The sequence below is a fragment of the Pteropus alecto genome, unplaced genomic scaffold (assembly GCF_000325575.1).
Source record: "Pteropus alecto unplaced genomic scaffold, ASM32557v1 scaffold110, whole genome shotgun sequence".
In the NCBI taxonomy this organism is placed as follows: domain Eukaryota; kingdom Metazoa; phylum Chordata; class Mammalia; order Chiroptera; family Pteropodidae; genus Pteropus; species Pteropus alecto.
The window spans coordinates 12,429,559-12,451,477 of NW_006431920.1; the positions used below are offsets into that span (position 1 = coordinate 12,429,559).

Below are 21,919 nucleotides of genomic sequence, written 5' to 3' on the forward strand. Positions count from 1 at the left end.
AGGCAGTTTAAAGACTGGAGGAGTACTTTGGGCTGCCAGAGAAAGTAAGCCTTGGCTCACAAAGGGCCTTAGTTAAAGAGATGCCTAAGCAGAACAACAAAGGTAGGAAAAGTAATGAGGAAACAAAGTTTCTGAAGCTTGAAGAGAAAGGAAGTCAAGTCAGGACCACAAAATAGAATTAGGTGCTAATAAGTGGGCAGTCCCATTTTCCCACGGCTCTACAGAAAGCTTGCTTTTATGAGAGCTCTGACTAACCAAGTCCTAGACAGAGGAAGAGGGACATTCACCACCACAACATTACCAATGCACCAGGACTCAGTCACATTCAACATAAAAGGAAAGTCTACTCAACAAGAGTCCTAGCTACAGGCATAAGGTTTAAAATTCATGACCTTCTACTGCCCTTGTTATTTATACAAGACTGCTTCACATCCCCAATTCTATGGCCTATGGGAAATATGTTTTCCTAAGATGTGAACAAATTCTCAGGCATTCACTCTCATGATCCCTTCAGAGTCTGGCCTCCTGTGCTCTGTTACTTTTCCTGCTCTGCCTGAAGTAATTCAAGACCCACAACTCTGCCTCTTTACCTTCTTCCCCAAAGAACTCAAACCAACGAACAGTTTTACTGACACTGAATATCTGCAGTCATGATTTGGGAACACTGCACTCCCTTCTGTGGGTCCCAGGCCTGGCTGGTCCCAGGTCTGGCTGTGATCCAGGCTCACGGCAAGGAATAGGACCCTGGATTTAGAATGTTACATTAGTGTAGTAGGGTGCCTGCGCGTAAAATATGTACCATGCATGTGTGGCTGAATGCCACTATTGTACTCTGATATGTGTGGAGCCCATGTGGTCCCCTGAGGAGCAGAAGGGGAGCACAAGAAAGGGAGCAGCAGAAAATTAGAGCAGATGCGCGCTCCCCACAATAAAGTTGGTGTCTGCTGTTTCATCCTCATGTTGGGCCCTTGTGCGTTCTTCCAACTGGGCATCTCACCACCAAAACCTTCCCTTCTCCATCAGCTCGGTGCTGACACCCTCTTACCTGTTACACCTTTTCTCCTCAGCTCCTCTTCTCCTAAGCTCTGGTTTTTCTACTTTAATGATACTAGTAGCTTCTCACTCCTCTGAACTCGAGAACTGGTCAACAACCAAGCCTGGGGACAGAGACTCTGTTTCTACCCTAAGCACTTATCAAAGTATTTTCCCAATTAAAATAATTCTTTTTCAGGAAATTCTGATACTAGCTGTCAAAGCTTTAACATTTTTTTCCGCTTGTTCATGTAACTCTGCAGGATTGCTATGTTGGGTAATTGAGACAAAGAGTATAAAGAGCTAGCACAATGACCTGAACCCCTAGAAACTAAATAACTAGCAGCTACCTTCATAATGGTGATGATGCTGGACTCAGTCCCTGAAGAGACCATGCCTACATCAACCAGGGAGACCAGTCGAAGTAACTGACGACCTATAATAAAAAGCTAAGAAGGTCATAATCCTTCTTTAAAAACACAGTATCATCAAAGACCACAGAGTTCACTGACTGGTCACAGTAGTGTTTCCGACCTCATCCAAACACAGAGTCACAATTTGCAGCCAAACAGACAACAGCACAGGTACAATTCTGTGAAAACCTTCAATCATTTCTGAAGTACTATTTTCATCCTTTTGGAAAGCTGTCTTTTAAAGTCTAAATTTCTTTCCTCTATTTAGATATAGCTCTGTTTTGTGTTAAAGCTCAAAAGCTTTCCTTCTAAATGGCAATTGTTAACAGGGCAAAAAAAAAAAACCACTGCTTTTCTGATGTCAAAACACAAAACATACATACATACCCCACCTGAAAGAATGCACATCACTATGATGAAAGAGCTGGTGTCCCTCAGGAAAGTCTCATACACATGGCTTCAGTGTTCTTGCTGACAGGATTTGGCCTGATTATAGGCTCTCTCTGAGGCTTAGGTGGTTAAGACTGCCTTTGGTAAACAGCATAGCAGTTCCAGGCATTTTTCCGGGATTCGCAGACTTTAAATAGTAAAGTACTCTAGACTTATGCTAGGTACTGTAGATGATTAAACTAAAAAGGTATAGCGTCCTAGGCAATGAGGAGTCATTTCTCTCCTTAAAATGCCAAGAAGTTGGAAGAGAAAGTTCTGTGCACACATTAACACAAACAGTCATAGAGAACACAGCTCAGACAGGCCTGACCCTGGGCAGCAATAATAAATACTGCAGTATACACAAATCTGCAGGATTACAAGTGCCAATTGTCATTCTTTAAAGGGTAAATGAGCAGGAATCTGAACACAACGAAGTATATGAATGTCAGTCCAAGACCCTCTATCCACCTCTGGAAGCTGTTTTAGTACTAGCCCAAGCCTAAATGGAATTCTGTTATAGTTGATAAGAAAAATGTGATGACGTAGTTATTTTCAGAAAGATCAAATCTAGGGGCAGCAGCAAGGTCTTTCTGGGATGACTGTAAAGGGGCTCAAACCCATGAGACTAGAACAAGAATTATGTGTCTCAGAAAACAAAGATATGACATAAAAATGTTTTACTCCAAGCTCAACTTCAATGAGCGGAACTAAAAGCTCCAAGGTTCTGGCCCAGTTTTCTTAACAGGGAGACCTACAAATTATGTCTCCTTTGGGCAGACCTGTGCTGAGTCTATCATGTGCTCATAATGTTGTCTCAGTGAGCTCACAAATAAGAGACAACAGAAAGATCCACCAAAAAAAACTGCTATAGATAGCATTATAACAGAAGGCTATACTTCTTAATCTAGACTTTAAATCCATTAATCTAATTACATATCTTCCCTTAAATGCAGAGTCAATGGCATATCACTCACCTTCCTCAAAGGTGGCATTCTTCTGCCTCACTAGAACACGGAAGTTTTCAGCAAACTTCCAACCTAGAATGCACCCACAGACAATAAATCTGCAGATCACTTCTCTTTTTGGCTACACCCCAGGCAAGACAAGATGGCTCAGTGTAGTAAGTATGCTCTTAAAAAATAAAACCAAAGACAAAATGAAGACCCTTTGTATTCACTTTCATTTTCAGGGTCCTGTTAAAAGCTAGCAGATTCTTGTGGCCAAAGCTGCTGTCTGTACTTTCACTTACCTAGCTGACTTCTTTCCAGAGGGGTCAGAAATATTACCATCAAGCTGCCAGCCAGCCCAGCTTGAAGGCTTTATGTGGCAGACGGCTTATGCATCCTGATACCCAACCAATTAGGAAGGGAAGGATTCTGCACTGTGAGGTCAGCTCAGAATATATTTGTTCCACTAAGATGACATGAGAAATAACAGTCTGATGCTTGGTTCATTAAACTGCCCTTTTTAGGGGGACTGCTGCTGACCCTCTGGCATTAAAGCTTTGGTAGAATATGCACACATGTCCAAACTGAACATGTTCCCGTCCCCAAAGTAAAAGCAGATCATGTATCAAGATTTACTGCCATGCTAGGAGGGAAAGTTGCAAAGATGAAAATCTTTGACACACTATATGGCACTTTTTGATCATATTTATGTCTTTAATCTTCCAATCCCAACCTTCATAGTCCTAAGTATCATTCAGCTCACAGGGGAGAGACAATGGGGTTCTGTTATGGCTGGTAAACTTTGGCACAAAATGTACGAAAGTTTCCAGTTTGCTCTGGTATAGCAGTCAGAAAAGCTCTCAGAGCAAATAAGGTCATAATTTTTTTCCTTCACCATAAAACACTGAAATAAAACCTAAATCATTTTTTCGCAGTTTTTCTGAGAGCATTTCTTTTTGAGGCAGGAAAAAGGCATGCCCTAGTGCTCTTTTTCCTAGTGTATTTGGCTGGTAAGGGACAATTTTTAAGATCCACTGAATTCAAAATAATGCCACTTACAATAAGGCAATATGTTCAAGTTCCAAAAACCTTCCAACAAACTAAAGATCTCGAGTGTCAAAGACTGCTTGGTTTCGGGAAATCCTGACTTATGAAACCTGTTCTGAAGCTGTATATTAGAAAAAAAAATAGAAGGGTTGTACTCTTAAATTTTATGTACTTGGGACCTTACGACTCATATCATCAACTCCAATTATCTTGTCATTTTGACTAAACAGAAAGCTATGGTTGACATGAAGTCAACCAGAAAAACCTCTACAAAAAGGGCTACCAGTGAGACGCCCCATGTTCCATTTATTATAAAGTACTCTATGTACTATGTACCATAAAGATAATTCTATAGGTAATTCAATGGCAATAATTACAGGAAGAAAAGATGAGTGGGATGAGTCTGGTTTGTATATTGGCAAAGACCAGAGAAAGCGATATGTTAAAGGACTAACAAAACAGTTGCAATCTCCCCAAGTCCCCTCCTTCCCGAAGCGGGAGAATACACTGAGAAAGTTCTGCTTACCTTGGTGACACCGCTGTCAGCCAAGTTGGAGATGCTGAAGTGGGCTTCCCCTTCCTCAGTCTTGAATTTTTTAGAGGTGGGTCCTTCTTCATGGCTAAAAAAGAAATAAATGTTTTTTTTCTCCTTAAAACAGAAGAAACAGTACAAAATTCACAACTACTGATGTGAAAAGTATAAATTTATTCTTCAAGTGTCAAAAACAAGCTGACACACTTAGTCCTTCTTTACAAAGAGATGGCCTCCTTGCCTAGCCTCAGAGCTCCTGACGACCCAATAGAAGCAGCCCTGATTTTGTTTCACAGCAGTACAGAAATCATAATTAGCGGTTGCATCACAAAGCCCTCTCAAAAGATGAAACTGCAAGCACAGGTAATGGAAACCGAACATGTCAGTAAGAAACCCATTTACTCTTCAGATGCTACCTGCTAGTTTCTGTCTCAGAATTGATAACTATTAGCTTTCCAAGTACACAGAAGACCTTTGCGTCTAGTAACCCATCTTCTCCACCATGTATGTGAGAGCTTTATAAACCTCCACCTACAGCTGTCAAAACTTAAGAAACAATCCTTAATTAAATATGCAAGAGCTTGCTCTTAGGGAAATCTCAGACTATAAAACCATTTTCAAAAAAAAAAAAACCCTTTTAATTTGTTCTCCTATAAACCTGATTCTGTTTGGGGCAACATGCTAACAAGCCCAATAGCATCTGTGTGGTAAGGAAAGAGGACTCCACGGAAGTGCCTCAAGTAACATTCTGGCTTTAACAGCCTGCCTTAAAGTCAAGAGGAGGTCAAGTTAACTGCAAAGGAGAAGGAAATCAAATCCAAAGACTGCCCATAATCTCCCTTAAGCTGCTGAATACAGAGAATGAAGATTTTTCTCCCAGAGAAATAATCAATCTGGGGCAAAAACAGCTGTCAAGAAATGGCTGAATGAGAAGAGAAATTAGTTACTAAGATCTAGTATTTCTAAATGTGATGTTTCAGTTCAAAAGCCCAACCTTCAGGCAGTGAGGCATTAGGAAGAGGTTATCTTAAAAATAAAGCAAAGAAAAATAAGGCATAAACTGGCTTATTCAGTGATATTTCAATAACGAGTCTCCTCTTACAGCTAGATACGAGGACAGAAGTAATCATTAGAGCCTCACAAAAACATGAATTAAACGTTTATGACTTGTCATCTTTCCCATTTACCACTTGCCTCTAAAAAATTTGAGAAGCAAAGCAGGAGACAGAAGGATGGGGACCAGGAAACATTAAGAGATGAGTCATCCTGAGCTCTTTCCTTCAAACAGAATAAGAAATGCACAAAGCCTTGATGGCAAAAACGGAGGGAAAATGCACAAAACCCAAGAAAGAGTGAAATTCCATCATAATTTGAGTCCATTCAAAAAAAAGTCACAGCCATTTCAGTTAACCTCTGCCAGTTGTTCCCATGAGACAGAAGATATAGTACTGCTAAAGATTTGGAGACAAAAGACCTGAATTCTGCTTTTAGTTTTGCCACCCGCTAGCCCTGGAACCTTAAAGCTTCTTGAAGGTATTGATTTCATATTAATTTTAGTATATTTAGAGTTTAGAGTCTAATAAGTTACTATCCTTTTCTCTGATCTTCAGTTTGCTCTTCAGGAAAACACTGTGATGAAAAGTATAATGAGTATATCAACTATTCACTTCTTCTCTTCCAAAGTACAAATTAACTTATATAATGGTATTAAGAAGCACTAAATATAGGGAGCACTATGCTAAGTTCTGTGAGAATACAAGGCTGAACCACATAAAGAATTTCTTAAACCATCCAAGACTGCAGGAAAGGAAGGATAAAAAGCTATATATATCAATTCTCTAGAACGAGGCAGGTAAGGGAAGGTCCAGAAATAAGCAGAAAGTAGTGAAAATTTAATATAGTTAATAATCTCAAGATAGAATCATTTAATAGCATTATTAGGAGTTCAACATATAATAAACTCATACTTTCTATGTGAAGTGGAAAAGGGCAATGACTTTCATCCCCAAATTATCTATGAAGAAGCTGAGCCCGGGATAGTAAAATTATCCATGCAAGGTCAAGGTAAACATACAAGTGTTAAGAGCTACTGAATTTGATGTCAGGACCATTGGTAATTTGTTGTTTGTTCTCCTTTCTCAGTTTCTTTCATAAATATGTACAAATTTTGTAATTCATTTATTTAGCCAAACATTGACCTAATACTATGTGTCAGCCACTAAGCTAGGCTGTAGACTCTAAATATACAAAAATTAATATATAATCAATACTTTTAAGAAGTTCAGCCAAATAAAAAAAGCTAAATATATAAAAAGGCAATTAACAAAATATTGTAGTAAGCAGCATATCTCTGTGAGGGGACAGCAAGTAGCTCTATTGGTTGAGGCATGAGGTGCAAGCTAGGAAGTAGTGAGAGATAAGGATAGAAAATATCTATATTATACACACACATACTGTGAGGAAAGAAAGCAGTTCTCTAGGTAGCTGGATTATGAACAAATCTTTTCTTTCTGCTTATCTGGGTTTTCTCATTTGTGTAACAGAGTTTAATCTTAAGCTGAAGGTAATGGAAAGACCAAAGCAAAGGTTTTTAATCAGGGGTCCAAGGATGGCATCAAGAAATGTGTGAACCCCCTGAAAATATATGCAAAACTAAGTATGTTATGATATTTTACTGGGAAGAGGGTTCATAGTTTATTATCTGGTTATCAAAAGGGTTCACCATTCACATGTGTGTGTGTGCACGCGCACACACACACACACACACAGAGATTAGGAATCACCTCATTAGAGAATTTTAGCGAGGGAGTGATGTTAACAGAATGCAGAATGCAGAAGAGACTAAAAAGGGATATGACTAGAATGAGGGAAATAGTTAAAGGGTTGTCTCAGTAGAGTAGGCTAAATTGAGGCCTACGTGAAAGCAATGGCAGTGGGTGACACTAATTAGAGTTAACTTCTTTTAATGCTTATCATGTGCTCATCACTATGCTAAGCACATTTAAAATAGCTCAGCTAAACTTCACAACAACCCTATGAATTATTACTATTGTCTCTTTACAAATGAGCAAACCAAGGGTGAAAGAGGCTTGATCTTGTCTAAATTAGAGCACAGTTAGTAAGGGTGCACAATTAATCCTGAACTCTTAACCACTCTCTTATACAGCCTCCTGGAAGGCAGGTATTTGTCACTGCCACTTGGCACAGAGCAACTTGCCAATTTTGACCACTATTAGAAGGAGATGCTTGGGTTTGACCCAAATGTATCTGACTCCAAAATCAATGCTATCAGCCACCAAACTAACCTGAAGGAAAAGGAGTAGGTAAATCTAATACAACTTGGTAAACCAATTAGATATGGAAAATCAAGTGATGACTCCCTGGAAAAGTAGGTGTCATTCCCTATAATAGAGAATAATAGCATGGAGAGGATCCTTGAAAGGAGCGTAGAAGGAGAAAGAAGATGATGAAGTCATTTCTGGACATACTGACCTTGAAGTAACCATAGACACTTAAGATATCTAGAGGATAGGATGGAAACGTGTTAGAATGAGCATATATTTAGTAGTTTTTGAAGAATTGTATGTGAAATAATAAAAGGTCTTAAAACATGCACTGCTAAGGAAATATGCCATCCTGGTTGAGAGTACAAGCTCTGGACAAGCTCTGGAGTCAGACTGTCCACATTTAAATCCTTACTTCATAATACAGCCAGATGTGATCTTGGGCAAGCTTCTTATCTTCTCTAAGCCTCAGTGTCCTCAGCTTTGATATGGGGTTATTTAATAAAAGAACCTACTTTATAGAATGGCCAAGAGGCTCCAAACATGTAAAGCACTCAGCACGTTATCTGCGTCCAATAAATGCCAGCTTTTTCTGAGCAAGAGGCCTAAAGAACACCAACATTTAAGGTTGGGAGGGGAAGAAAAGTAGCCCCCAGAGGTATGTGAGAGGGAGCCGTCAAAAGTTCAGATAGACAAACCTGGAAAAGTTCAAGTTAAGGAAGATATACGAGTTTCAAGAAGAATAACTGACGATGTCAAGTGCTACAAAGAGGTCAAGAAAAAAAGGTCTGCTAAGCTGAAGTAAGCTTAGCAGTTGGTGTCTTTTGGAAGACCAGTTTCAGGGCAGCAGTGGGGGCACAAGATGGAGACAATGAGTACTGGGAAAAGAAACAGTGCAGACTATCTTCCAATTAGCCTGGCTTATGAAAGGAAAGATGACAGGAGGAAGCAAGGAGATTATTTTATTTTGTTGTAGGCAAAAAAGGAAAGAAATAAAATGTTAATGTGTAGAGAGAAAGGAGTAAGTACTGAGGGAGACGCTGAAAATATAGAAATTATTAGTGGACTAAGGTACCAGATGAGGCAGAAGAATGGTATCTCAGGACATAGGTGAAAGGACTAACTTGGGAAGAGGTACTGAGACAGGAAAGAAAGTAAAGGTAGAAGCAATACAGATGTGTTTTTAGATAAGACAGGCCCCAAAACTGAGGCGTTCCCACCTACTGACCTCTATTTTCTCTATAAAATGATCATCGCCATCATCATCACTGCCATAGTCATCACAAATATGCCAGGGACATGACTAGGATTTTGTGAATCATTTCTTCACAAACACCATACTTGTAATATGTAAGGCATTGTGCTGGGTTCTAGGGACACAACAGTGAACAGCACATATTACTCAATTAACCCTTATGACAACTCTATGAGACAGATACTCCTATTATCCCTATTTATTCATGAGGAAATTGAGGCTTAGGGAGGATAAGCAACCTGTGCCTAAGGCCACACTGCAGAGCAAGGGGACCAACGCACACTATCTGACTCTGAAGTCTGATATCTTAACCAGTAACCAGGTGAGGATGGCTACCGAAAGGTGGCGGGGAATCTTAGAGAACCTGAAAAAATAGAAAACTTTACACTATCTGCACAGAGACAAAAAGAAATCAAGATCACACAAGAGTTAGTTACACAAGCAGGATTAGACCTCAGATGTCCTATTTCTCACACAAGTCCCCTGTCCAAGAGATGAGATGACATTTTCATTTCAAACAGTGTTTGGCAACATTAAGGGAAGCAATGCTTTTATATCATAAGGGTAATATTTAGTACATTTCTGGACTACAACGTCAGATGGTGCCCTTACCCTGCTGAAATAAAGAAATCACTTTAACACAAAGGATTCAACAGGTTTAGCAGGAATAGATCTTATCAAATGTTCAAAGTTTTTATTAATAATGATACTGTTATTGCTTTCAGTTATGACTACTGACTTCCCTCCAAATAGTTCAAAGTGCTTTATTATCTGAAATTTCATTGTTACAACATCTCTTGACATAAGACTGTTTTTAGATGGAGAAACTCTCATAAAGGTAAAATTAGTTAACCAAAATCAGATCACGATTGACAAAGCTGGAATGAAAACTAGTGATTCCCTGCTCAGGGCTTTGTCTTGGCCTCTGACACTTCCTGAACAGCCATATGCCCACTCCCCAATCTTAACCCCTCACCCTTACACTGGAAGTACATATCCTCAATACAGAGATGCTGATATACACAAAAAATGTAGCTAGCTGTAAGCAACGTTTTTCTCCTTATGGAGACCATACCATAAAAATCAAGGGCTTTAAGAACCTTGCACAGGGAACCAAGTCATTCTTCTTGAAAACAGGAGATACTCGATAAATATTTGTTAAATGCATCATTTTCACAGTTCTTAAAGACTAAGATTTCTGAAGAAAGGATAGAGAACAGAAGCGTGAGGTGTGTGTAAGTGAGATAATTCTCAGGCCTCGGCAGATAGCTTGGCTATGTCACAAGCCATGACGGAAGCCAGCACTCAAGCCTCCTGAGTGAATGGTAGGATTAGAGCTGAAGGTGTAATCACAGCAGGGATCAAATCACAGAACAAGTCTTCTGGGTCTGTGTGGTGTGTGTTTTTTTAACCAGCTAATTTACATTTTAATCAACAGGAGAAGGAGAAAATGACCCCTTTCTTTCCCACAGCAGCAGAAGATAATCAAGATCATGAAGTGGAGCTTTGACACACGGAGAGAATAGCCAGACGACTGCGATGAGACTAAAGCAAGGCTGTCACGGGAAGGAAAGGATGCAGAATTTTACTGAACTGTTCGAAAATACTAATCCAGAGGGATAGAGGTAGATGAGAATGGCAGAAGGAAAGTGGATTTTTATTGATGGTCTTCCTATGTAGAAGATGGCATGAGAGACTAAAGAGAAACATAAAACTCGCCAGGATGTGTTAGGAATGCACATGATAGAATCGATCAATCCTATGGTTTTTTTTTTTTTTCAATTCTCACAAACATTGAGGTATTAACCTCTAAAGAGCTATAGAAAGTTCAAAGCTTTCTATTCAACTTAAAAGATAATTCACTAAATTAACAATTTAGAGAACCCTGTTAAAGATTCTAGAAATTACTTAATACTCCTCCAGAGGGGGTATTTACAAATAAGCTTTACTTTGTCAATAAAGATACAGCCGTGGGAAGGAAATCAAAGAAAAAAACTGTGGTCTAAACCTGGACCTCAGAATGCAACCTAAAAGAATGAATAGACCATTTCGATTTGGGGGGAAAAGCGACTAATAACCAAACCTATACCTGGTAAAATCAATGTTATATACCCAAATGATTCTGGATAATCAAAACCAGTTTCTTATGGTTTCTTTCTGTTTTGCTTTGAGTGGAAATTGATGTAGATTCTGAAGAATATGATGAGGGGAAAAAAAATCACTAGCTACCTAAAAGTTTTATTTAAGGATTATGCGAGAAGCATTTTACGATCTTTAAAGGACAAATATCTCGCCGGTGGTATAACCAGGTACATCACTGACATAGTAACAGCAGAGCTAAAGGGCCATGTTCTTCATTCTCTTTCTTATTTTTCTTCCAGAAATATCACTGATATTCTCTGGACACTTAACCTCCCAACTGAAAAACCTGTGACTTTTACCCCTCTTCTCTCATTCCCACCACCCTACTTTAAAAATGGTAAAATTCAATTTTAGATATAAAAAAAAACTGGTTAGCCTTCCTATATATATAATTCATCAAGAATTTGATGCTGATCAAAAAATCAACAACCCAGAAGGTAGCTCTACATTCCAGGTGAACAGCAAGGATAAAATATACTTACAATGGACAGATATGAGAAACCAGTATTTTCAATGCAAGGGTCAAATATGACCTCTGTGATTCCAGAAACCTATATGCAACCGTTAATTACAGACCCCATCTATGACTACCACCAATCTTAGGTACTCCACAGTCAAATGCAACTACATCGAGTACTTACTTGTCTTGGAATATGTCCTGAGCAGTCACTTGATCTTTTTTCTTGATGACTTCAGTCAGTGGGAAAAGGGTCTTTATTTTAGAGAGAGGAATCTGACATTTAGCTGTCACCTCAGTGGGGGTATCCAGCATATTCAAAATATGCTGCTGAATTGGGGGCAGAGGTTCCTGGGGATGTAAAGCTCTGTGCAGCAGACACTGTGGGAAAGGTATAAGGTTTTTAATATACAGATGTAGACATCATACATGGTTTCATTATGCTTTTCTGATCAGGGATCCTCCACGTTTAGTTTGGGAGGGCTCTGTGATTCCTACCATATATAAATGAGAACAAAGAGATGGGCCCAGAACCTCCTTTGTTAGCAGAACATGGATAACATCTAAAACCAACTGTAAAAAAGATCCAAGCCTAGCAGCACTATCAGCTGAAGCCCTCCTGGAAAGGAGCCTCATCTTATAAAAAGAAGCTGATACTTTAACTACTTGGAGAACATACAAGATTCTCTAAGATACACAATTCCAAGAGCCCCTGACAACGTGGGATTATAACTTTTACCTCCCTTCAGCGTACTGTGCTTTCTCCTTTGCTCAATCTTAGAAAACAATGTGGGGTGGATGAAACGGGTGGCTAAAGGGGAGCTGCCCATGCTCAGTCCCAGAAAGAAATCTGAGGACGAGAATACTGGTCTGTCCTGAACCTCCCTGAAATGTGGAGTTTGGGCTATTCTCCACCAATCCATCAACTCAGTTCATCTCCCCTACTACCACTTTTGTCCAGGCCTCACCACCTCTTCTGTGGGTTACCACAATCACCGTCTAACTGGTCTCCCTGCATCTACTTTCACTGTTCTACTATAGCTAAAGTCATCTTAAAACAAGCTCCTTACCATATCCTAAAGTCGTACGTAACGGAGCCTCTGCATGCCTCCCGTATTGCTCCACCTGCCACCTTCCTCCTTACTACAATCCAGCTCGACTGGGCTCTTCCAGTTTTACTCTTATGCTGAATTCCAAGTACTGAATACAGTGCCTGGCACATAATGAGCACCTAACAGATAAGCGCTGAAGGAATAAAGTGCTCTTTCTTAGGACTCTCTGGCTGTTGCCTGAGGTATCAGGAAGCAGCACCAAGAGTGAGGCCAGGGCAGGTCCTCCATCACGCACACGAGTGGAAATCTGGACAGCAAGCCACTTCCATTCAATCACCTGTGCTGCTTTCAGTTTGCTAAGCCTTGGCAGTACAGGTTTCTGCTCAGAAAAGCAAATACTGTAAAAGGAGTATAGGAAGGTAAGCAAAAAGGTGAGATACCACTGAGAGAAAGAGAAAAAATTAAACTATCAATTCATTGATATTTCTCTTTTATTGCTAGAGATTAGGTTGGAAAACAAGGCTCCTTCTATTCCCATCTTTGAATGACTTATATATTACTAATTCTGAAGAAAAAACAGAGCTGAATAGCTCCTGCAATTTCAAAATACTGTTTCCTACCATAGAAATATGACTTATACCACCCCATAAACTGTTTTCCCGCCCTACAGAAATGTAAGCTAGAAGCCTCCATTCTGATAAATAAAAGATACTTAGGCTTAAACAGTAAATATCATTCAAGAATCAATGTCCTACAAATTCAGAAAACCCAGAGGTAGAATTAAGTACCAATTTCCTCTAGAAATTTCAGGTGATGCTCTCTTGTTTCAACACACCAACTTTCTTCTCCATAGTATATTCATTTATTTCAGAGTTTGACTCCTGTTTTCCTCTTTCCTAATTACCTGACTTTCCCTTGAGCATTAATAACATCGACCTACTTAAAGTGAAGCAAAAGGGGAAACCAAAATGACCCCAAGCCCTGTGAATGCACTCCCTACCTTCCTGTGCATAATTCTTAATTCACAGTGCTCTCCCTTAGGTCATTAAAATATCTCCAACAGCTTAAAAGCCCTAAAGATATAAGCAATAATCAAACACACGACATAGCAGACTACCTTTCACACTCTGGAAGTTTCTATTTGATATTCAACTGACCTTTTTTTTGGAAATAACTAGAATAAACAATGGACAAGTATCCAATCCAAACTCCCTACTGAAAAATATTACAGATTTTAAGTATGAACTCTAGGCAATTCTTTCAGACAGTGCCATCATCCATAAGTCAGTAATAAAGGATCTACAAGAGATGTTCTAAAGCATCAACCTTTCATATTTTCTTAAAGGTCACATTTTAGGTAAAGCTAAGTGTGATACTTATAAATTCAATCAAAATATTGAAATTCACTTCTTAAAAATAAGATTATGAGAAAGTGACACTTTTAGTAGCTGAGAAGCTGAGATCAGCCCTTAATTTATTTCTCTTTTAAGCAATTATGATTCTTTGATGTGATTTTTACAATTTAAAAAAAGACTAGAGAAAAAACTGCACGCACATGGTTAGTTCCTAAGTTACTAATACATTGATTTTAGCAACACTATCAATTATTTAAAAGGCAGTTTTAACTGTATGCTTGACAAAAGATGTATTTTTCAGCATTTCTTTCCAAAATTAGAATTAAATTACCCTCTTGCCAACAAACTTATTATTAATCTCTCCCTCCTTTTGGCCCCTACTCCCAGCTCATCTACTCTGTTATAAATATTTCATTTAAAAAGAAAAAGAAAGTTTTCCTGGGTTCCATATCCTCCTACAGCTTTCTGGGTCCTCTCTCTCTCTCTTCCTCTTCATCAGTAAAGCTTTCTCCTCCAACACTGAACCTGACTCCTACCCCATTACTCTGCTGACTCTGGGCATTCTAAGTCATCCTCTATATCTACAAACTCCACAGGCCCACTGCCATGCTGTCCTTTACTCACCAATGTGCAACATCTGATTTGTGATTCTTTCCTTCCAGACATTCTTCTCTTCATGTACCTCCACAGGCACCAGTTTCTCCTAGTTCTTTCTACCTCTCTGACCTTTTTGGGGGTGGAGGCTAGAACACTGTTTGTTTGTTTGTTTGTTTGTTTTTAACAGCTCTTCTTTTTATGTCTATCCCTAATTGTCCACTCACATGTTGATGTTCAGGACTCTGTTCTCTTTCCTTCCCACTCAATATACTCTCTCAGATGATCTCATTCAACTGTTTCTACCTAAATGAGGAGGGCTCTCAAATCTCTATTTAGTCCTGAGTGCTCTCCTAGCTCTGCATCCTGATTTCCAACTTCCCACTGAGAGTCTATACTGGGAGAGCCAACAGATACTTCAAATTTAAACTTGCAAAAACAAATGACCTTTCCTATCTGTTCATTCTACATGCTTTATCACAATTATGGCAACACCACCCTTCTAGTCAGTCAAGCTAGGATCCTATTATCTTCAACTCCTCTTTATTTCTCATCAACCACCATCTAATCCCTTAAGTCATACTCTATCTTCCGAACTGTCTCCTCTCCATTCTCTCTGTCACTGCTTTAATTTAAGCCTTTGCGTGGGCCACTGCAGGTTTTCTAACTGGTCTCCAGTCCATCTCCTATGCCACCATCAGAGCTATTTTCTAAAAATCATGTCACCTTTCTGCTGACAAAATCTTTCTGCGATTACCCACTGCCTATAGGATAAACTCCAAATGCTACTTACCTTCCCTGTCACTTTCCCATATAGCCAATTCTCCAAGTTAATGGAGCTATTTGTAGATCCCTAAATACATCACACTTCCTCATGTTTTCATGCTTGTGCATATGCTACTTCTTTTTCCTGATATGTCCTTGTTGCATCATGTATCCCCCTTCTTCCTCAGTGACGCCTTCCTTAAGTCACCCACTTGCATGAATCTCTCGCTCTCTTATTTGCAAAGCATTTTGCACCCACCACTTTTGTACCAATTGGTTTTATCTCTCTAACCCTCTGGAGGGGTCTTTTCAAGTAGTAAGCTTATACTGTCTTTAGCACATGTATGGTACGTTGTTAGTATTTGTATTTTTAAAAAGTATTTTTTCTAAAAACAGTAAATTCAATTTATAAATGTCCTAACAATATTTTTTATACAGCTAAGCCATATTAAAAACTCTCTCCCTCAAAAGAAAACAAAGTTGTTAAACTGTAAAAATCAAACTTTCCAGTTCTTACAGCTCTGAAAGAACAATGTCTGTGTTCACAAGGCTTGTATCTATTCGTTAATTCAACAAACACTTACTGAAGATAAATATAAACCACCCTAGGTAAATCTGCCAACTATCAGAATTTTCTCTTTTTCACCATAGTAACCTGTTTTTGCAAGCTTTCCACACAAACTGGTCTGCTCCTCTCTCCCCTACAATGGCAAAGGCCTTCGGGTCTTGAATTCCACTTGTCAAAAACACCAAAGGATTTTATACAATATAGACTTGATTATACTTAGAATACTAAAGGTATTCACTGAGTCAGGTCTTTACATGTTAAACTTCATATTTCTAATTTTAGAAAAGTTTTTTTTTTCCACTAAAGAATTATAAGCATCAAAAAGCAGGCAACTTCTCCTGTGTAGAAGACCCCTCAAAATCCTATCAGGCCCTAATATGGACTTGAGTTAAAGTGCTTTGAAAAGTGGGTCAAAAGAGATAATCAATGGTCTCTCCATCACACAGCTCCCCCTTCCACAGGAAAAGCACCCCCAATTCCTCTGTGGGGAAGAGTTTGCCTGAAAAAGCTGCTTGTGATTTTTTTCCCAGTTTTTCAGTATTCAGAGAAGCCTCTGTTCTGTTGTCACCAAGTTAACCCAGGACGGGAATATATCTTTCTCTTTAACTGTAGACTATGACTCTGTTTCCTCAGCATAAATCATCTCTCTTGTCAACTTTCCCTTATTCCAATCTCTACATTTCCATTCCTTTGGCCCAAGATTCAGAAATCCGTATTTTATAATTTTCTGAATTTGTTACTCTTTAATAACTTCGTACTATAACCTCCTTATCTGACCTCTATGTTACCTTAAATTATGAAATTTTTGACAAACGTGGCACCAGAACACTTCTTCCCTAACAGTGATTATTATACAGTTCATAAAAACTAAAGAAAAATCTCATTCACATAGAGAAAAGCATAAAAGAATCTGCTTTTTATTAAGCCCTCTTTTTAAAAAATAAAAACAATAGCCTTTCTCCAGAAAAATAATTAAAAAGAATTCTAACTTTGCTTCTTACTTTCTAAAAGCTTAGTGTACTTTTCTTTTTTTAGCGGGTAAAGGAAGTTATTCTTCTATAAAATAGATAGAGCAACTGAGGCCCTCAAAGGATATACCCTAACTTTTCACTCAGTTCTCCTTCATTTAAGAAAATGCAATTGGTTCATCTTTCCTTTCTCACCTGAAATAATCTCTGAAATTGAGGATTTGGGATTTTGGTGGTCGGAAATAAGTCCTCAATCGTGTCCTCCTCTTCATTTTTCTTTATCAAGTTCATGGAGTCAATCAAAGCATCAATGGCACTCAACTGTGCTTCTAAAACAGGATAAAGAAGGAGAAAGAAAAAAAAATGACTACCTACATTATTTTCCATTAAAATGAGTTCTTTCCATTCATAGTTATTCATAGCAATACTGGCAGGTTATGCGGCCCTGGCTCTGCTAAAAATATTCTCTAGTTATGCATGTCATTTACTCAAGTCTTGGTTTTCTTATTTGTTAAGCATTATTTAGAGCAGCTGGTCTCTTAGGTCCTTCCTTTCCAGCTCTACCATTCAGTGAACTTTCAACAATGAAGTAGCATATCAAAAGCAAAATAGTTTCTTCCAGAGGAACGCATCACAACCACACAAAACTCAACTTGTATACGGCAATTAAAAGTATTCACTATTCACTAATCAGTAATTAGCTAAAGGAGAAAACTATTTTTACAAAAAAAAAAAGAAAATCCCTCTGATAATGAAGCATTAACTTTATAAGGATTTAACATCACTGTACCAGAGCGAGGAGATACCTTGACAATCTCCCCAAGTCAGAATGAGCTCATGGTACGAAGCACACTCACACACACCTGCATACACATCTGACCCTACTCCAATCAAATGCTAAAGAAGCCCAAGAGCAGAAACATGACTTCCTTTTTCTTATGTCTGTCCTAATACCTAACAGAAAGCAAGTGTTTCTCAATAAAAATCTACTGAGTCAACGAAAATGGCACAGCCCAAAGTAATGTGGATGAAAGGCAAGTCTCCCCAAAATGCTTCTACTTAAACTACAATGTATAACTCTCATTCTGCTGATTAATATAGTAGTTCAGCTGTGAAAAGCTGAAGCGCTATTTTTAGATATTCGGTCAGTAGGCAAAAGGTGGAAAAGAGTAAGCAGTTCCTAAAAAGTCAATTTTGCTTCTATTCTTCATCTTTTCAAATATCCCTTTTGTACAGCTACTACAAAATGAAAGAGCATACAGATATTTATCATGAGATGTTTCTATCCCATTTTTGGACTTTCCAGGGGGAGGTTTCAGGCACTGGCATCACCATGTTAAGCTGACTGCTGCAGGATCCACCTGGCAATAGTAGGAAGTAGTACCTGTGTGTTAACATTCCAGTGATTTTCCCTTGCAACTTCAAGGTAGTACCAGGCCTAATTATTATGGCATTGCATAACCTTACGTAAGTGTCACCTTGGAACATATGCTAAGCAGTTTTAATGATGCATTTCTCCAATTGTAAAAATACAAACAAAACTATTTCCACTCAGAGAAAATGAATCAAGAGATATTTAATGTTTTAGTTCCTGAGTGAAATATATGTCTATAATTTCTCAACAAAGTTATCTTTTTAAAATGTTCTACTCGTTTAATGTTTGGAATTATCAAGAGGAAGAGACAGAATACTGCAACATGCTGGCAGCTTCCGTACACTGAAGTCCATGCTGGGCTCCACCATGCTGCAGACGGACTCACTTCTAGAAGGTAAAGATACCAGTCCTAAGGGCCCACCTGACTCTTGGCTTTCCTACTGCATGCTGCGTCCAACAGGCCCAAACCAAAGGAGAGAGAACCCAGTCTTGAAACAAACCTCACAGTTACCTAATCCTACACTGGCAGATTTAACCCTGTTAAGTGAAACATCTACTCATCATTTTGTGTTCTTTTTGGTATGTTCTCTCCATCTGGCCCACTCTTATACTTTATTACAACTGTCTTAAACTGTGAGCTCTCTGAAAGACAGGATTTGCGTCTGTGAGAATCATTCTGTGTAACCATCCTCCACACCCGACACAAGCAATAAAGGCCTTTTCTCATCAAGTTCAAAATAAATCCTAGAAATAAGGAACAACGAGACTTGGACTATTACTGTAAACTACAAAAAATGGGCAAAGGGAAAAGGTAATCTTCAGCATTGTCACTTTTCACTTCAAAGTTACAATTTTTGTAATGTAGGACACTAACGTCACAGGTTTGATACATATCAACTCACTTCAGCAGAGGGCAAACCTGCTCACGCTAGAGGATTCACATCCATAGCTAGCAAGCTGTTCCCTAGATACAAGCCCTAAATCAGAAGGGGAAACCTAGAGAGTGCTTGAGAATTTATAGAAAACCTGTCTCGACTATAGGAGAACACTCGATGAACCACCTTCACCACTGTTGTATATGAGTATGATTCGGATTCAACTAATTCCACCCTCTGAAACCCTGGCCCCAACCAATGACTGCAGACAGGTGATTTCCTTAGAACTGTCCATGTTTAAAGCTAATTAGTGAGCAAAATAGAAATAAACTCACCCGTGGGAGTGTATTTCTTATTATTATGCAAGGATGAAAACATGTATTGCCGCAAGTCCTCCATGAAAGGCAGCTGCACATACACTAAACACTAACGAGAAAGAAAGGAGGGAAAGGCAAAAACAACCAAATTAGCGAAAAAATATAACTGGTCCGAAACGCTAAGAAAGTGGCATAACAAAGTTATGTCAATAATCAGACTGCTCAATGCTGGTGCATGGACAGAAAAGTGTTTTGATTTTCATTTTGATTTTCATCAGCTGTACATAACGGCAAACAGTACAAAGAATATTAAACATAAAAGAAATGCTTCAGAGAAAGACTATCAGAGAATACCTGCAAAATGCATGACCAATGCAATAAATGAGATGAGTCAAGGTGATTGAAAAGCTGATGTGCAAATCAAAATATTTGCCTTCTCTTTTCCAGTTCTGCCACAATAAGTTCTTTGAGAAATAGGAAATGGTAAGGAATACAGATCTGTATTTTAAATAGAAGCGCCCTATATAAACTGTATTTCACAAGGATCACGACAAAATCACACCCTCAACCTTTATCCATAGTAAATAAAGGCTGTTGTGAAAATAGAGGTAATCTCTATTCTCATTAGGTTCTGAGACATCAAGAAGGATGAGAACCGAGAGGAGGTCGCTGGATTGGGCAAACAGAAGGTCGTTGTTAACATTCGCTGATTTGATTTAATAAAAAGCTACTTTACATACTTAAATTAATTTCTGTTCTTTCATCGAAATTGAAAGTGTGGTTCACAGGCCAGCAGCATCGGCCTTATTTGGGAGTGAGAAATGCAGAATCTCAGGCTAGACTCACAGAATCAGCAGCTCATTTTAACAAGCTCCCCCAAGTAATTCCCATGCACATTAACAGCGAAGAAACACTGTTTAGAATAAAGAAACTAAAGAAATAATTAACACAAATAAAAGACTTGTGGGTTTTACCTCATAGGTGTCCTTGATGTAAGGAAAAGCCACGCCAACTTGAGGATTAGCTCTTTTGTCATAAGCATAGCGAACTATGGCCACCATGCCTAATTCATCCAAAGCATGAATCAGGGAGGAAAGGGCAACAGCTGCTGCCTGTGAAGAGAGGTCTGTGATTGACACATTCCAACATGCGAGAATGTTCTAAACAAGACCAAATACTCCTAAGACTGTTATTCCCTTCCTTCCTGTTTCAGATCTTTTTTTAAAGTGCTCCGTTATACCCACACTGTACACACTGGCATTTGATCATATTTACTGTACCTCTTCTGGAACTTTAATTCATTATCTAAATACTTTCTTATCACTTCAACCAACCTTTTTCTCTGATTCATACCCTCACCCTTCTAGTCTCCGCTTTCCTAAACAAAATCCTTCTTGGTCCCTCTCTCTCCATAAATTACTACCTGTATCTTTACTTCCTTTAACCTCTAAATTTCATGAAATAATAGTCTTGCTGTTTTCACTGCTTAGAACACAATTATTCTTCAGTCTAATCCAGCTTCTGACCTCATTTTCTTGGTGAAATTGTCCTCTGAGGTCACCCGTGGCCTCCTAATTGCTAAGTCCTTGGTTGCCGTTCTACTTTTTTGACCTTTCAATGCATGTGACCAACCCCTTTCTCTATACTTTCTCCTTCTTTGGCTTCAGAAACAACAATCTCCCCTGATTATTATACTCTGTGGGCCACTCCTCCCTCAGCTCTTCTCTTTTTCCAAGTAATCTTGAAATTCTGCTGTTGACCTTTCTCTCCTCCTAAAACTCTACTTGGGGATTATTTTATCCAGTCTTGTGAGCCAATGAATCAAAAATCTGTATATTGAGCTTTAAAACGCTAAGATCCAGACTTATATTGAATACTAGCTAGTAAATATCTCATTTGGTTATACCTCAGGTACCTCAAACTGTCCATAAACAAAACTAAACTATCTCCCCTCATTCTCCTCCTCAATTCCTTACCTCCATTCACACCACCTCCTAGTCAACCAAACAAAAAGCTCCTAAGTCTTTCATAATGCCACCTTACTCATCCCTCACCCTAAAATGTTCACTAAACTCTGCCAATTCTACTTTGATGCCAACTCTTAAATCCATCCGTTCTCTTCCATCACTGCCTCCGCTGTTCACAGAGCTGATCATGTCACATCCTTCCAAAAAAACCTCCAATGGTCCTATACTCCAGCCTCAGTGAGCTAATCATTATTCCTGGTTAAGTCTTGTACTTTCTCTCATCTGTAGCTTTTTATTCACACAATTTCTTTCTAGCTAGAATGTTCTCTCCAAATCTTTGGCTCTCTAGTTTCTAACCCATTTTCAAGGCTCAGTAAATTGATATCCTCTCCATTTCAGATTTGCTTTAGACAACTCTCTCCTTCTCCACAACTCCCTAAACACTTTACACTTTTCTCAGTATTAATGCTAACCTTCACTGAAGTTATCTATTTATATTCCTATTTCCACCACTAAAAACCTATGACCTCAATATACCTTGC

The 21,919-nt window shown here is 38.8% G+C and overlaps 1 protein-coding gene across 4 annotated transcripts in view; it reads right to left on the reverse strand.

Moving 5' to 3' along the window:
- The window catches only part of XRCC5 (X-ray repair cross complementing 5), a 76,993-nt gene that overhangs the window by 33,332 nt on the left and 21,742 nt on the right, over positions 1–21,919 (reverse strand). For 3 of the 4 annotated variants that reach the window (XR_003044707.1, XR_003044706.1, XR_003044705.1), the window contains exons 11-16: positions 20,385–20,522; positions 19,429–19,519; positions 17,039–17,172; positions 11,726–11,922; positions 4,398–4,491; positions 2,852–2,914 (exon numbers count right to left, since the gene is read on the reverse strand). Coding sequence is in view for 1 of the 4 variants with exons in the window: in XM_006906741.3 (XP_006906803.1) it covers positions 2,852–2,906; positions 4,380–4,491; positions 11,726–11,922; positions 17,039–17,172; positions 19,429–19,519; positions 20,385–20,522 (727 nt within the window). In the remaining 3 variants the exon portion in view is untranslated. Of the gene's footprint in view, positions 1–2,851; positions 2,915–4,379; positions 4,492–11,725; positions 11,923–17,038; positions 17,173–19,428; positions 19,520–20,384; positions 20,523–21,919 lie in introns of all 4 variants that reach the window. The other variant, XM_006906741.3, reaches the window with a different exon arrangement.